At 53.0% G+C, this 16,293-nt stretch overlaps 1 protein-coding gene across 1 annotated transcript; it reads left to right on the top strand.

Moving 5' to 3' along the window:
- The first annotated feature begins 172 nt into the window (after positions 1 to 172).
- CAVIN1 (caveolae associated protein 1) lies at positions 173 to 15,109 on the top strand. Its single transcript, XM_041426309.1, has 2 exons — positions 173 to 793; positions 12,793 to 15,109. The coding sequence occupies exons 1-2, from the start codon at positions 374 to 376 to the stop codon at positions 13,456 to 13,458; spliced, it is 1,086 nt and encodes a 361-aa protein (XP_041282243.1). The 5' UTR covers positions 173 to 373; the 3' UTR covers positions 13,459 to 15,109.
- The last annotated feature ends 1,184 nt before the right edge of the window (positions 15,110 to 16,293 follow it).

Raw genomic sequence — 16,293 nt, 5'->3', positions numbered from 1 at the left:
GCGGCTGCAGTTCCAGAGCTTGCATTCCTGGCTGAGCCGTGCTTGTGTTTGCATGCAGAGCCATCGTCTCCCCTCCAACTATTTTAATCATTTCAAAAGGGTGGGTCAGCAGGCATTTGGCAGCGGCTCCTTTTCTATAGCTGAGGTGGAGTCAGCCAATGACCTGCAAGCCTGGAAAATTTTGCAGGGCAGTTCCACTGGCCGGCTGTGCGGGGCTGTGCCATTTGAATTTCAGCACAGACGCTCACTCACTGCGCTCCCCATTCCTGGCGCCTCTCCCAGCGCGGAGTTGAGCTGAGGCTCGGGCTCAGTTTTCCCTGCTCTCTCCCTGCGGTGACAGCTTCTCCGGGTGAGCCAGGACTCCCGAGCGACCATGGAGGACACCACCTTGCAAATCATCGAGCCACCCACTGTTTCTGAGACCTCGGAGGAGCAAGCACCCGAGGAGCCCATCAAAGCAGACCAGATCAACGGCGTGATGGTGCTGACCCTTCTGGACAAGATCATCGGAGCGGTGGATCAGATCCAGCTGACCCAAACACAGCTGGAGGAGAGACAGCAAGAGATGGATAGCGCAGTGACCAGCATCCAGGGAGAGCTGACCAAGCTGACCAAGGCACACACCACCACCAGCAACACCGTCAACAAAATGCTGGAGAAGGTGCGCAAGGTGAGCGTCAACGTGAAAACGGTGCGGCAGAACCTGGAGAAGCAAGCCGGGCAGATCAAGAAGCTGGAGGCCAACGAAGCGGAGCTCCTGAAACGCAGGAACTTCAAAGTCATGATCTATCAGGTAAGGAGCTGTTTCATGATGTCTTTACATCCTGTTATTAGTGGGTGTTTTCTTTGCTGAGGGTCCTGTCGCGCTGCATGTTCGGCCCAGCTCTCTCCCAAACTCCCCAGATTGTCTGGCAGTCCAAACTGAGGCGGGTCCCCCGTCACTCTCATTCGTGGTTTAACATTTTCTGTGCGTCCTAAGACAAAGTTTGACAGAGTTGTCCCGTTTGACAGGAATTTTAATGCGGATAGAGATCAATCGTGAGTTCCCAGCGCTAAGAACTCAGTGCAATGGGCCAGAAGTATCAAAATAACCCGATTTAACTGCTTAGCTCAACAAAGAGCAATAGTGCTCTGGGATCTGGAAGGGGGTGTTGTAAATCCATCTGCCAACGTGCCTTCTACCGAGAGACACCATGTGTATGGCTACGTGGAGACCGATGATATTTCAAATTTGTGACATGCATCTGGTAACAAGTGATAGTAACCCCAGCCTCAGGGTTAATCTGACCAGGCAGGGCAGATAGAGCTGTCAGAGAAAATCCAGCCCAGCCCCCTGAGCTTGGTGGTGCTCAGGGTGGCCTTTGCTGAGGGCTTGTACAATTCCCATCTTCTTTCTTCTGCATCCTGCAAGCCTTGAGCCTCCTTGTTGTTTGGTCTCAGTAACAACTTTGGTTTGCTTGATGTTCACCCCCTGCACTAAGAGTTGGAGTTTTCACATAACATTAAACAAGGAGAGAGAGAGAGAGAGAGAGGAACATGTTTCTGTCAGGTTTCCTGCCTGGAGTTAGATTTCTGCATCAGAGCAAACTCTTCTATTGGGCCAGGGGAGAAAAGTGAGTGAAACAGTTAATGCTACAGTTGAAAGCCTCTGGGTTAATAATAGCCAGCACTAGGAACAAATGGAGAAGCTTCCAGTGCTGATCATGGGAAGAGAGAGAAGAAAAGCAGAATAAAATGGAGAATGGTCCTTTCTGTGAGGTTTGAGGGCGAGTGGCTCATGACAGGCTCAGGGGTCAGACGTACCTGTGGGACTTCTTGGTTCAGAGTGTGAGCATTTGTTGTTTTATCACGACTGAAAGGCTGAAAGCCTGTTCAGATCATACAGGAAACACAACCAGTCATAGCCAGATACATGTGTGTGGATTTATTATGAGCTCTTTCTATCAGTAATTCCATGGAAAAATAAAATAGAAGCAACAACAACTGCAAAATGAGAGGAGTGGAAGGAATTGTTTAAACATAACATTCCATGTCAGTTACGGAAATAGGTAGGAAGTTGGCAAGGTTCAAGGTCCTTGGGAAGCATCCCAAACATCTGCAGGTTAGTGTTTCATGAGCAGTTTGTGTTGGTCTGCTGTGGCTTATTGATATTGAGCAGAGTTTCTTTTTGAATATGAAAAAGCAATTCTGTTTCTAAAGGCTTGGGGCCTGCCCCTGCTGCTGTGGTGAGGACAGAGCAGCCTTGGAAAGAGTCCTTTGGCCAGGGGCTGTGCCAGGGACTTGAGGAATCATGGAGGCATTGGGGGGAAAAATTATTTGGGATTTGGGATATTTCCCAGCATGGAATTTAGTGTGATTTGAATGTCACAGAGCACAGGTAAGGAATTCTCCAGGTTTGCACCATGTGAAATGGATTTGTTTGTGCCTCATGGACATGCTGGCACTTCCATGGGAATGGGGCAGACCCTGCCCTGGAGGGAAAGCATCCAGCACTGGAGTCCACCCTGGGGTTAACTGAGCAATTCACTGTGCTTTCCTAACCGTGTCTACACTTAAAACCAAATAATTACAAAATAACTCTCGTCTAATTCGGTGTGTCACTTCTCAGACCCCCACCTCCCGAAGTGTCCCTTGGGTACCTTGCTGGTCATGTAATTAATTCTGTAGTGCTGAGCACATTATTGCTCCTCTCTGACTCGGGGAAAGCTACTTTCCCAAGCTGGGGGTGACTCCTGTGTGCTCCCAGTTGCTGTGGCAAAAAGTCCAAACATTTACTGGTCTTTTGTTTTGGAGAACAAGAGATAAACTCATCCTTAGAGATGTAAAAAATTCCATAATTTTTTACAGCAGCGTGGTTGTTTTCGGGTGAGAGATCTGAGCAGAGCAAGAGTCCTGCTCTAATAGGGTTCAATATTGCACAGTTCTGCAGTTGGGTGAAATAAAAGAGGTAAAGATAAATGAGCTCTTTTCTGGTTCATGATATTTGATTATTCTCTCAGCATTGAGTCCTGAGGATTCAGCCATTGTGGAGGGTTTATTTTGGGAGTGCAAATAAGACCTTTTGCACCTCGGAGGGAAGTCAGACTGCCTGTGAGAATTGTGTTTTGCTTGCTGTAGATTAGGAGGAGATGAAAACCAAATTTTTATCAGGGAAAGCCTGACCTGTGGCATGATCCTGATCACATCTGGTGGGGTGGTTTCAAAATTTGGGGGAGAAAGTGTAGGGCTGGATACCATTCCCACATCCTGGCCGAGGGGAGGTACTGAGCAGAACATTTACAGGCATCACTCTCAGTCCCATCTGTGCTTGTGTTTTCTCACTTGCTTATCCTCTTTGAGCTGATTTTGCCAGGAGCTGGTCTGATTTCTCTGACATAAGAGTTTTTGTATCGACTTAATATAGGTAATTAAATAAATTCTTTAGAATAAAACTCAAAAACAACTGTGCCCTTCCAAATTGCCCCATCTTTCTCATTTGAAAACTTGCTGAGACAAAGCAGAGGTGACAGCTTTGACAGGCCAATGTGTACACAAACATTCAGTGCAGAACCTACCTTCCTAAAAAGTCTGATGTCAGGGAGTGCCTGCACTGCTCAGCAGCCCCTGGGAGCAGAGCTCAGAGCTTCCTTTGTGCCTCTGTCCTGGGCTCCTGTCTTTCAGAGAAATCAGGACACCAAAAAATTCCGTGAGAGTGGTTGCTAATAAAAACAAACTAAAGTGACTTCATCCCAAATCTCCTGGTTTTTAGGATCCTGAACATGGGGCTGGTTACTGCAGTTCATGGTTAAATAATGGATGTCCTGTGCAAGCAGCTACTGCTCTAAAACCAGACTTTGTGCCGTGTTCAGCTGGAGAGCAGCACGTGGCAGTTTATGTAAGCTTGGCATTTTCCTCCAAACTGTTTTTGACAATTAAACTTATTTCTGCAAATGCCAAAGGCTGATTTTGTCACAACCGGACAAACCCCTGCAGCACTCGACACGCACACGGAGTATTGAATTTCTAAAGTGTGCCAGTCCTTTATTTTGAGGCTCGTGTGGGCTGAGCTCTGGGAACTCTGGGAGCCCTGGGGATGTGCAGTGTTTTTGTTGGGAAGAGCAGCTTTGCTGAGGGGTGTGAGTGCGTGCTCCCCACACTGTCCTGTTTGGAGGTCCCGTGGGGCTCATGTGCTCTTCAGGGGGCTTTGGTGGCTGCTCTGAGCTGTGTGAGATGTGAGTTTCCCTGGGAAGGGCTGTGCTGTTGGGAGAGCAGGGTGGGACCTGGATCCCAGCCATGCAGTGTTGGGTGGGTAGGGCTGGGCAAGGAAATATAAATAGCCCAGCCTGGCTTTGTGCTCGCGTGGGCCTTATACGGATGGGAGACTGTACATGGAGAGAAGGAGGGGTAGATTTCAAACCCACACATTAATGTGACAGATTCAGAGGCCAGACCTGAACTGCCTCGGTTTTGGGTCTGTGCTCCTCAAAAAGAGTGTGGAAAAAGGCATGAGCTCAGGGAGCTGAGGAGAAGCACAGGGCAGGGACCCCAGGGAATACAAACCCACTGCCCCCGGGCTGCAGCCTTTCTCCACTGCCCAAACAGAATGGCAGCTGCCCTGAGCTATGGTTTTGTTTCAAATTAATCATTCAGAAACTCATTTGTGATGAGTTTAATGGCAGTGGAGCATTGACAAGAGCCAGGAAGATCCACAGCCCTGAGGGACAGCCTGGGTGGGTGACGTGCCTGCAGTTCAGTGCAGCCTGCCCAGCTGCCAGCATTAAAAACTAAATAGGAATTTCCAAAGCAATTTTGGTGACAGCACTGGGATGGTCACAGGCACCAGGTATCCACAGGGTGCTTTTCCTGCAAGACCAGCTGGTTCCACGTGGCTGAGAGCTCTCTGTGCTGGAACATCATCCCTCTTCCCAGTGGGTCACAGCAGGGATTTGCATTGCAGCAGCTGCTGTATTCATTTTCTGATAATACTTTAAAATAAAAAGCAGGTTTCACTTTCACTGAAAATTCAGCCAAAAGCAGCTCCTGTCAGTGCTGCTTCCATTGCAGGGGAACCACATGAACATCCCAATGTACAAAAATCTTGCATACTCTCTGCATATTATGGAACTATAAGAGTTTCAAGATAATAATTCAGAGGAGACTGAGCCTTAAAAAATTCAGGATGTTAATAGCTCTGACTCTTAAGATTTCTTTTAGTGCAGATTACCAGTCTACCAGTAGACAGCTCTGGAGCATGGATTTCTCTGTTGCAGTCTAGTATCAACTGCATTAATATTTCATTGCTCAGCTATTATTTATAAGCAGTTGGTGCCAGAATTGTTTGCTTTGCTAAAATCCTTTCACCATTGTAGTTCCAGGCTGAGCTGTGCAGCCATAAACTGTCTCAGAGCAAAGGGCCAGAGGCTGCCCAGCCATTGGGATAGGCTTAGATTGGATGAGTAGTGGCTCATGAAAACAATCCCAAGGTAATATCCCTCCTATCACAAATTCCTCCCTCAGGCCTCTCATGAGCACAACCCAGAAGGCACAGCAGTGACTTATAAACTATTCAGCAACAGGCTTAGCCCTCTTTTATCCCATTTGGGATTGTTCTCTTGATTCTGCAAGATCTCCTACAAGTTACAGAGCACCTGAAGAATTGTGGTTCCACTTTCCAGCTGCGAGATAGACAAAGAAACAAAATGTGCAGTATCAGTAAAGGAAAATCAAATATTTAGAATAAAAAGTTTCAGGATGTTTAGTCTCCAGGTTTATGTGAGGATGCAAATGTCAGTGTCTGCAAACGATCTGTAGTACAAACACCATCCTTGCTGCTTTGCTGTTCAGGAGCAGCTCCGGAGTCATCAATCAGCTCAGACAGATTTATCCGTGAGGAGAAGATCTGAGAGCAAAGCCAGTGGTACAAGGAGACTGATAAAGGCATCAAAACTTCTTAATGCTGCCAGAGGGAAAAAAAGCTCCTTTTCACTCTCAATCTATTTACTTCTCTGTTTCCTACAGCTCTCCCTCTCTTCTGACTCACTAAAGGCAGAAGCATTTTTCCAAGCACAGACTCCTCCTCTCCCCACCCTCCCTCCCTTCCTTTGCACCAGCTCTGGTGCCTGTCCCAGGCAGCTGTTTCTCACAGCTCATGAAGCAGATGCAGCTTTTCAGACACAGCTTTCAGGACACAGGGTAACTGGATGTGCCTGACAGAAAGAAGTGCCAGGCAGCTTGCACAAGACCCAGAATTACAGAGACTGGGAGGACTCTGCTAGTCAGGGAGATGCTACTAGAAAATGAACTATTTATCCCTCTAACATTTACCTAATCCCAACCTGATTTGCTTTCTCCCCTCATATTTTAGATCTTTTTACCTCAGCAGTATTCCTTGGTGACTTCTTACATCAGGACTCAAAAGTCTTGTCTCTTAAGGCTTGAGGCTTCTCTTTTCATGAACCTCTTGGCACTATTTGACACACATTTTGGAACCCAGAGTCAAGGCCATGCCTGACTTTGCTGTGTCACTGGGTGCAGAGATCTGGGAGCTGCTGGGAATTATCTGGCGCTGATTTAGGGGAAGGTCAGTACGTGACAAAACCAGCGGATAGAGTTCTGGAGTTGCACCCGCCTGTTTCAATCTCTGCAGCCTCTGCACTTCAATCAATAAACACAGGGCTTTAAAATCACCACCCTTCTTTCATGATCTTACACTTACAAGCAAACTGAGTTCACTACACCACGGCAAAGGGAGACATGTCCCCAAGAGGTGACACTGAATCCCTGTGATCGTGAGCAGACTCTGGCCCTGTGGCAGTGTCAGTGGGAATGTTCCTGAACCCGCAGAAAGGATCCTGTCTCTCCTGCAGCCTTCTGAATCAGAGACGGACACTATTCCATCTCACAGATCTTTGCTGACTCTCTTTTCTGTCAAATTCTGCTTCCTGGCTTCTTCCTTTACTAAAACATACCCTGTGCCTTTTCTCTCTGCCTGTTCTCGTGCTAACCCGGATCCCGGTTGTTCTCAGTCCGATTCCCGGAAGGAACAGGTAAGTGTTTCCATTGTGCTTCCTTTCCCCGGCCATTGAAACGCGGTTTTCCTCATCTTAGCCCGAGAAGATGCCACGGGTATGCCTTGAGTCTTCGCCAGGGACTGCCCTCTGAGCCCAGCCCGTGGAGACAGGCCCAGGGCAGCAGAAGACACCCGAGGAGGCAGCAGTTTAGGGCCTCGTCAGCGGCACCCCCCGAAGATCACTCTGAACCTCTTCCGAAGCTCTGGGAGCTGCTGATTCTGAGCCTTTGCTTCTCGCCTGCTTGGGGCTGCCTCAGGCTCTCAGACCTCCAAGGCTGCTCCTGCTGCTGACTAATGTGCTTGCTGCATGAGCGTGGGTGTGAGGAGCTGGGATTTTCCCTCAGGAGGAGCTGCTGCGTGGCTTGCATGAAGGGCAATGGCCTGGGGCAGTTGGCTCTGCTCGTGTCTGCTGTGACTGGGCAAATCCCTCCTGTTCTTTGAGCTGCCGTTTCTCCCTGTGAAACGCAGCCCTGGAACACCCACCTCCTCAGGCTTCTTGTGAGCATTAGTTTGTGATTGTGATGTGGTTTGAAGTTGTTGTTTTAAACAGGTAAAACAGGCAGAGAGCACAAACTGTGACATAAACTTCAATGCCTCAGGCAGCCCCTGCAGCATCTCCCATTTCTGTCTGGCCACAGGCCCTGGGGCTGCTTGCTCAGAGTCAGGTCCTGCACACACGGGAGTGGTGACTTTAATAGCTGTTCATATAACATTTCAGCCACAGTGGCCTGCTGCCTTCCTGTCTTTGTGCAGCTACTGCATAAAACACCCCAAGCTACTGGATAAAACACCCCATAAAACACCCAGCAGCATGTGCAGCACTGTCAGTGGGAATGCTGCTTGGGTGGACAGGAATATTCCAAGAGCCAGATGAGGGTGAACCAAGTCTAGGAATTGTGGTCTCTGCTCAAAGCTGCTAGGGAAAACTTCTCCTTTTCAAGGAGAATGTCAGATGTAAGAAAAGCCTCTTTTATTTGTGATCTAGGAAAAAAAAATCTAGCAATTTCAGTCTCCGCAGAAAATGTCTGTTCCACCAAGGCACTGGAGAGGAAAGCACAGCCCCCTCTGTGCAGGGTATCTGGACACTCCTGAGCCCTGCTGTGTTCAGGGTGCTTCTCAGCCATGCTGTTGTTACTCAGGAATAATCCTCCTTCCCATGACACTGCTGGAAGGTCAGCACAAAACAGTGTCCTCTGAGGCCTGGCACAGCGGAGCAGTTATCATGGAAACGCGAGCAGAACTTGTTCTCCTCTGGCACAGTTTGACCTGACCTGGAGGGCTGTTTGCTGCCCAAGCTCCTCCTCATCCTCCCCCAGGCTCCCCGAGGCCAGGGCCAGGCTGTGCTGCCCGGGTGGGCAGAGGGAGGGCTGGGCTGCAGGAGGGGCTACAGCTCACAAAGTGTTGGGATCAGCCTGATTTGGTCATAGTGGAGGCCAGGAATGTAAGCTGGTTGTTTTCTGCATGTTACGGCTGCAAACATCAACCAAACCCTCTGTTTGTGCTGTTGCAGTTGTGTAAAAATAACGGAGTGAAATGAATTGCAGATGTGATTTGCATGTGCATGTGAGAACCTTCCATTAAACCTTCCAACTGGAGACCAGAGTGGCTGGGAGTGCTGGGACTCTGTTCCTTACACACTGACTGGGAATGCAGCTCAGCTCTGTGTCTCCTTGGCCTTTTATACGCCAGGGGAAGTGTTTACGTGTGTTGTAGCAACCAGGCGGGTGTCCATGGCCGTGGGCTGCGGGTGACTCACTGCCAGGGAACTCGAAAACAATGTCAGATAAAAGCCCACTCTGGGGAGCCGAGGAGAGGCTGCTGAGGATCCGACAGCTCGGGATTGTTTGAAGTAGGAGGACACAGAGCAGCTGGCAGCCAGCTGCCCTTGGGGCTGCCTGTGGGCACTGGGGCCCCTCTGGGTGCCCACAAAGTCCACAGATGGACCGGCTCAGTGCCAGGGAGCTTCCCAAAGCACAGCTCATCCCCGGAGGTCTGTGCTGCAGGGATAAGGCAGGCTCCCTATCCCTGTCCTGCTGCTGGGTGCAGCTCTGCACTGTACACAGAGTTTGCTGGTAACAAAATCTTCTGAAAAATGTTGTTTACCCGCTGTCCTTGTGCCAGTTGGATGCAAGCAGAGAGGACAGAACTGGTTTGCCTCTGCTGATTGCGAGCCAGGTTTTGAACACCCCAACAGGCAGGGATGCCAAGACCCAGGATTTTGGACTCGCCTACTTCAGGATCAGTGTTTTCTGAGTAAAAATAGAATGCCTGGTGTTAAAAATGTGGCTCAACTGGATGAGTCATGAGCGAAATGAAGTGCAGAGAGCATAGTGCCTTGCTCGGACAGAGCAGGGATTTGTGCAGCAGCCAGCCATGGGCCTGGGATGGTTCTTGATTGTTCCAGTCACGTCCCATTATCCTCCAGGCCTGTGTCTGCAGGCTTGTTCTGCCCAAACCAGGCAGTTCCCCTTCCCCACTGGAGAAACCTCGTGGGCAGGGAGGAGGAGACTCTTGGTGGCTTTTGGGCAGTGCCTGGGTGCAGGGGGGTGGTACATTCAAGGGATGCTCAACAGAACGTGCTGATCCCCATTAAGATGTGCCAGAGCTGTGGATGTTCTCCCACCAGCTGTGCTGTGCCTGAATCCACAGGAATGCTCCCTGAATGCAGGTGAGCTGGACTCTGGGGACTGTCCCTTAGCACACCGTTGAGAATCCTCCAGTGGTCCCCCAGCTGGTTATCTACTGGTCAGATCAGCAATCAGTGAGGAAGAGATGGGCTGAGGGTGGGAAATGCAGGAATTATGCCTAGGAGAGAGGCCAGGAGCAGGACACGAAGGGTTTCCCAAACACAGCTGGAGAAAAGCTCTTGGAAACAGTCCCAAGGGGAGAGGCTGGGATCCTTCCGTATGGGAAGGGCTGTGCTCCCTCTTTGCCTCTGGGTCTGATCCATGAAGTGCCTCCTGACAGGGGCTCAGCAGAGCTGTGAGCACTGCGAGGCTGTGGGGATGGAGCAGGGCCAGCAGAGTGGGAGAAGTGAGAGTGCAGCCTGTGGGATCACAGAGCTGGGCAGCTGCTGCTCTCCAGGTGAAGTGCAGGATTAGGGAGATCTGCAGGCACCCCAAGAGGGGTTCCTCCCACTGTGCCATGTATCCAAAGCTGCAGGGTGCTGCTGAGGCTGGATGGGAGCATTGCTGGCACAGCCCATCCCATCACATCAGAAAATTCACTCAAGAGCTGGATATGCTGGTGTAGCACGAGGAAAGGTTGTTATTTATATGACAGACTTGGAGATTTGAGGTGGTGTTTCTTTCTGCAAACACATATTCTGGAGCTCACAAGGGGCTGATAGGATCAGGGTTTGCAGGATATGGCCCATTTCCAGGGACAGCTGTGCCAGGCGAGAGGGGGATGCCTTTGTTCTGGCTCATTGTGTTGCCTCAGAGGGAAGGAAGTGGCTGGAGTTCCTGATGTTCTGCTGGCTGGGCAGGGTCCCTGGAATTTTCTGGGATTGCTCTGGCAGGTGTTGTTGTGGAGAACAGGATCCCTGCCTTCCCCCTGATGTGGGTTTGCCCTGGACTGACCTGGCCCTCTGGAGAACGTGTGTATTGTTTTCTGCTGAAGTGGCTCATCAAATGAAGAAAACACATGTTGGCCACTTCACCTTAATCTCCACAAAGTGTATGAGACGTGACCTGTGATCTGGAGGGTGAAGAGCTTCACCCAGCACAGTTCTCTGCTCTGAAGAACACCCAGAATGAAAGCTCTGCTCCAGTAGGCACTGTGCTTTCACCACAGACACTGCAACCCATGCCATCCTCAGTGAGCCCAGTGCTCCATGGAGCTGGCTTTTCACTGCTCACAAAGGTTTCTCCAGATGCCCTTGTGCTTCCAGAGCTTCAGCTGGCCTCAGGACCAGTACCTGTGCTTGGGAAAAAAAAGAGAAAGCAGCTGAAAGCATCTGGATTTCACACAGGTGAAGTTGTGCTGGAGTCACGTATCCCATGAGTTGTGTCACTTCTCCAGGGGTGCAAGGGAAGGCAAGGCTGGGGACAGCACAGAGGGCTGGGCACAGCACCCTGTCTGCAGGGAGAGCATCTGCTCCAGCTTCTGTCCAGGAGCTCAGGGCAGAGCCCCAGAGTGGCAGTGACTTGGTGAGGCGGGGCAGTGGCGTGCAGTGGGACAGCACTCAGGGTGAGGGTGTGCACACACGCCGTCCCTTCCGGCTCTGAGCAGGACCGGGATGTTCTGTCCCACAGCAGCACCAGGAACACCCCTCCTCATGCCTGAGGGAATGACCATCCCCCCTGTCCTGCCTCTTGGCACCTGTGCAGCTCCTTCGTGCACGGCTGCAGTGGAGCAGTGGCAGCTGCTGTGACACGCACAGCAAAGTCACCCTGCTGTCCCAGGGCACGTCCCCAAGCCAGGGGCAGGCAAATCACTGCCGGTGTTCCAGGATTTGCCAAGCACTTGGGGTGCACCTGGGGCTGCCCCTTGATTTCCCTGGGCCTGGTTCTGCCAGTGCAGGACTGGAATCCCATCCTTGCTCTGTTCTGCTGCTGCCTGCCCCAAGGCTCAGAGTGGCACTGGCTGTGCTGCTGCCCAGGCTCTTCTCCAAACCTCAGCCCAGCAGCTCTGCATGCTGAGTGCCCGTTCCACACATTGCCCTTTGGCTGCTGCTGGATTTCTGACAGGCTGCTCCTGGCAGCTCCCGCCTCTCCCACCCAGCTCTGTAGATTAAAACTGCTTGGGCAATACATTTCTGAGCGTGAGCTGCAGCCCTGCAGCTGTGAGGCTCTGTACAGTGATGGGCTATTTCCAGCCTGTCCCGGGAACAGAGAGGTGAATCACTGCAGCAGGGACGCATGCTATGTGCTGCTCAGATGAAAACCAATCCCACTCCAGACCTGTGCCCCTCTCCCAGGCACATGCTTGTCCTCTGACACTGGGATCAGGAACTTGGCTGGCTCAGGCTCGTGGAGAAGCTGAATGAATTCAGCTCTGTCCTAAGTAGAGCTGTGTATCCTTGCAGACCAGGCTGTGTGAGTTTGGGCCACTGTCTCCACCATCTCCAGATATGGACTTGGGCAAATTCTCTAACTTATTCCCCAGTGGAGAAATAGGAAAAACAGGGAAGCCTGCTGCATCCCAAGAGATGTCCCAGCCCCACATCTGGATCCTGAGGCCTTGGGAAAGTCTGAGTGCAGCCTGGGGTGGCCAGGACAGAGTGTGCACACTGTGCTGTGGCCAGACTCTCAGCTCTGGCTGTGCCTCTGCAGCCCTGTGCTGTGCCTGGGGCTGCAGCTGGACCTGGCCAGGCTGGAGACCTGAAGACACTGTCCTGGTGGTCCACATGTCCCTGGAGTGAGGGGCTATGATGGTCAGGTCTGGGATAAAGATGAAACTGGAGGGCACAGGACAGACACAGACAGAGGAAGGGAAAAGGCTCCAGTTTCAGTGCTGGGCTGCCTTTCCAGTACTTCTGGCGTCACAGATGAGTTTGGAGCCGGCCTAGGGTGAGCAGAGCTGGTGCCTGAGTCCTGGTACAGGAGAGTCCTAAGCAGATCCTCTTCACAATGACTTATCAGCTGCAGTAAGGGAGGATGAGCCCAGGCCTGAGGTACCTGGGTGTGTTTAGCTGGGTGGAGGCCGATGTCTCTGGCGCCGTGGGAGGGAGGACGAGGACGGGCTGGCTCCAGGGCTGCCGGTGTCTGTGTGTCTCACTGGCTCCGCTCTGTGTCTTGCAGGATGAAGTGAAGCTCCCATCTAAACTGAGCATCAGCAAGTCCCTAAAGGAAGGTGAAAAGCTGGAGAAGGAAGGTGAGGGTGAGGAGGTCCCTGTGGGTGAGGACCATGCGGAGGAGGACCACATCCAGCTCTCCTCGGATGAGGAGGTGGAGATTGAGGAGATTATTGAAGAGTCACGGGCAGAACGCATCAAAAGGAGCGGCATGAAAAGGGTGGATGACTTTAAGAAGGCATTCTCAAAGGAGAAAATGGAAAAGACTAAGCTAAAGACCAAGGAAAACCTGGAGAAGACCCGCCACAACTTGGAGAAGACCCGGCACAACCTGGAGAAGAGGATGAACAAACTGGGCACTAAAATTGTGACTAATGAAAGGAGAGAGAAGATGAAGAGCTCTCGGGACAAACTGAGGAAGTCTTTCACCCCTGACCACACCATCTATGCCAGGTCCAAGACAGCCGTCTACAAAGTGCCGCCCTTCACTTTCCATGTCAAGAAAATAAGAGAGGGTGAGGTGGAGGTGAAAGCCACAGAGCTGGTGGAGGTTGGTGGAGAGGAAGGAGAAAATTCAGATCTGATGCGTGGGGAAAGCCCCGACGTGCACACCCTGCTGGAGATCACGGAGGAGACTGACGCGGTACTGGTGGACAAGAGTGACAGCGAGTAGGACAGGCTGCAGAGCACAAGGGTTGTGGATGACAGCTGAACACAGTATCACTCACATTTCGAGCTCTCCCTGCCCTGGAGCCCCAGGGAAGTGTACACGATGCATCCTTCTTACCCTGCAGAGCCGATGCCGATCCCCTGCCTGCTTGTACAAGGTGTATTTTATATTTTAGTTTTAGCACATAAACATTAGGAACACGGAACTGTTTTTCTTACACTACTAAATCACCCTTGGAGACCATTCCTGCTGCAGCCTTCTTGCCCCACACCTGAAGATGTGCTTTGAGTGACAGGGCCCTGACCCAGCTGGAGAGTGCTGATCCCAAGAAGCTGTACAGCTGAAAGTTCAAGAGTCCTCCATAAGAAAAACCTGGTGTCAAGAAAGCTTCCTGCAAGTAGCCCACCAGCCCCCTGTGCAGCCACTCCACAGGCAAGAAGACTCCCAGCACCCAAACCGGCTGCTCCTTCGGGGGACCAGAGGAACTGGGATGCAGCCGGTGCACGGAGGGAAGAGCTGAGCAAATCCTGTTGTTGGTGCAGCACATGGCAAAGCTGAGCTGGCGTGGGGCAGGTGGGGCTGCTCCTCTCTGCCCTCCCAAGGACTGGGTGACCTTTGCACGAAGCCACCCTGCAGCTGGGCCTGAGGGGTGTCACACAGCTGCTGCTCCCCACTGTGCCCCGGGGTTGTGGCAGGAACAGCACAAGCTGCAGGCTTCTCACACGGGTCAGGGACCTGCCAGACATCCATGGCGAGTCCCAAGGGCAGGGAGCAGCATGGAGGTGGGGTGCTGGATCTGCTCCCTCCACACCCACAGAGGTGGTGGCAGCAGGCAGTGGGGTCCACGCTTGCTGCCCTGGGAGAGGGGGACACGTAGGCAGCGATGCTGGAGCAGCTGCCACAGCTAGGGACTTGTTTCCAGAGGGATATGGGATGCACTGTTGCCATGTGAGGCTCTAGACCATCAGGAAAAGGCCTTGACACCTGCCCAGCACCGGACCATGAGCATTTCTGAGCGTCTGCTTTCTGCGGGGGTCCTGGCACAGCTCAGGCTCATGCCCATGCCCACGTCCTGTGCTTTCCTCCCTGTGTCCTGCTTTCTGCAGCTTCACTCCATGCCCTGAGTGAGGCAGCAGAAAGGCAGCACAGGGTGACTTGGGGGCTCTGCCTGGCTCAGCCCAGCTTGGCTCTTACATACTCAACCCCTGCTGCAAGCCCCATCCTGCTCCCCCAGCACGAGGCTGCTGCTGTTCACATAACCCAATATATAAACTTGCTTTACCTTTAAGAATGATTTTCCTTCAAATTGTCCAGTGCTGTCCCGGCCTCGGGGTCCTGCCACAGCTTCCCTCCCCACAGAAGGTGTGACCGGTCGGTTCCGTGTGCCGGCTGCAGGCAGCCCTGAGACACCGGTGGCCCCGAGGCTCCCGGTGTGGGGAGGCACTGGGCACCGGCTCTTTGTGGTTCCCAGCCCCATGTGGGCCCCAGCCCGCAGGTCACCTGCCCTCACAGAATCTCCTGTGGGCCACAGGCAGTTTTCACGCGGGTTTCTCTGAGCTGCGGGGCCGGGACAGCAGGGCCAGGGCGGCAGAAGCCCGGGTGATCCTCGCCTGTCCCTGGCTGTGCCCAGCAATAAAGTCTCTTTTGTAAACCACCAGTGTGCGGCCTGTCCGTGGCACCGGGCGCTGGGGAGGGGCTGCCACGCAGGGGCTGATCCCCACAGCCCTGCTGCGGGGGGCTGACACGCTGAGCCCCACAGGGATCCATCCCCAGAACTTCATGGGGATCGATCCCCATAGCCCCACAGGGACCGATCCCCACAGCCCTGCAGGCACCGATCCCCAGAGCCCCATGGGGACTGATCCCCACAGCCCCACAGGGATTGATCCCCACAGCCCCACAGGGATCCATCCCCACAGGGATCCATCCCCACAGGGACTGATCCCCACAGCCCCACAGGGATTCATCCCTACAGCCCCATGGAGACTGATCCCTACAGCCCCACAGGGATCAATCCCCACAATCCTATGGGGGATTGATCCCCACAGCCCCACAGGGATGATCCCCACAGCTCACAGCAATCGATCTGCACAGCCCCACGGGGATCAATCCCTACAGCCCCATGGAGACTGATCCCCACAGCCCCACGGGGATCAATCCCTACAGCCCGATGGGGACTGATCCCCACAGGGATCGATCCCCACAGCCCACAGCAATCGATCCGCACAGACCCATGGGGATCAATCCCTACAGCCCCATGGAGACTGATCCCCACAGCCCCACAGGGATCAATCTCCACAGCCCCATGGGGACTGATCCCCACAGGGATCGATCCCCACAGCCCCACAGGGACTGATCCCCACATGGACCGATCTCCCCAGCCCCACAGGGGTGATCCCCACAATCCTATGGGATCAACCCCCACAGCCCTATAGGAATGATCCCCACAGGGATGATCTCCACAGTCCTATGGGATCAACCCCCACAGTCTATAGGATTGATCCCCACAGCCCCACAGGGATGATCCTCACAACCGTATGGGATCGATCCCCACCGCCCCACAGGGATCCATCCCCGTTTGCTCCACAGGGATCCATCCCCCTTTCCCCACGCGGGGGCGCTGCTCCCAGCACGGCGCACGGGCCCGCCCGGCGCGACGCGGCCCCTTTAAGAGGCGGTGGCGGCGGCGGCGGCGACCGCGTGACGTCACGGCTCTGCCCGGAACTCAGCTGGGTTTCCCGCACGGCTGTTCCCGGCAGCCGCCCCCCCCCGGCCGCCTGCACCGCCTCTGTCTAGCGACGCCCTGCGGCGGGAGGCGGTGCCATCCGGGAATAGCCG

The sequence above is a fragment of the Onychostruthus taczanowskii genome, unplaced genomic scaffold (assembly GCF_017590055.1).
Source record: "Onychostruthus taczanowskii isolate IOZ18803 unplaced genomic scaffold, ASM1759005v1 scaffold91, whole genome shotgun sequence".
Taxonomy (NCBI): domain Eukaryota; kingdom Metazoa; phylum Chordata; class Aves; order Passeriformes; family Passeridae; genus Onychostruthus; species Onychostruthus taczanowskii.
The sequence above is the reverse complement of the archived record's forward strand: the minus strand, read 5'-3'. Positions and strand labels throughout refer to the sequence as shown.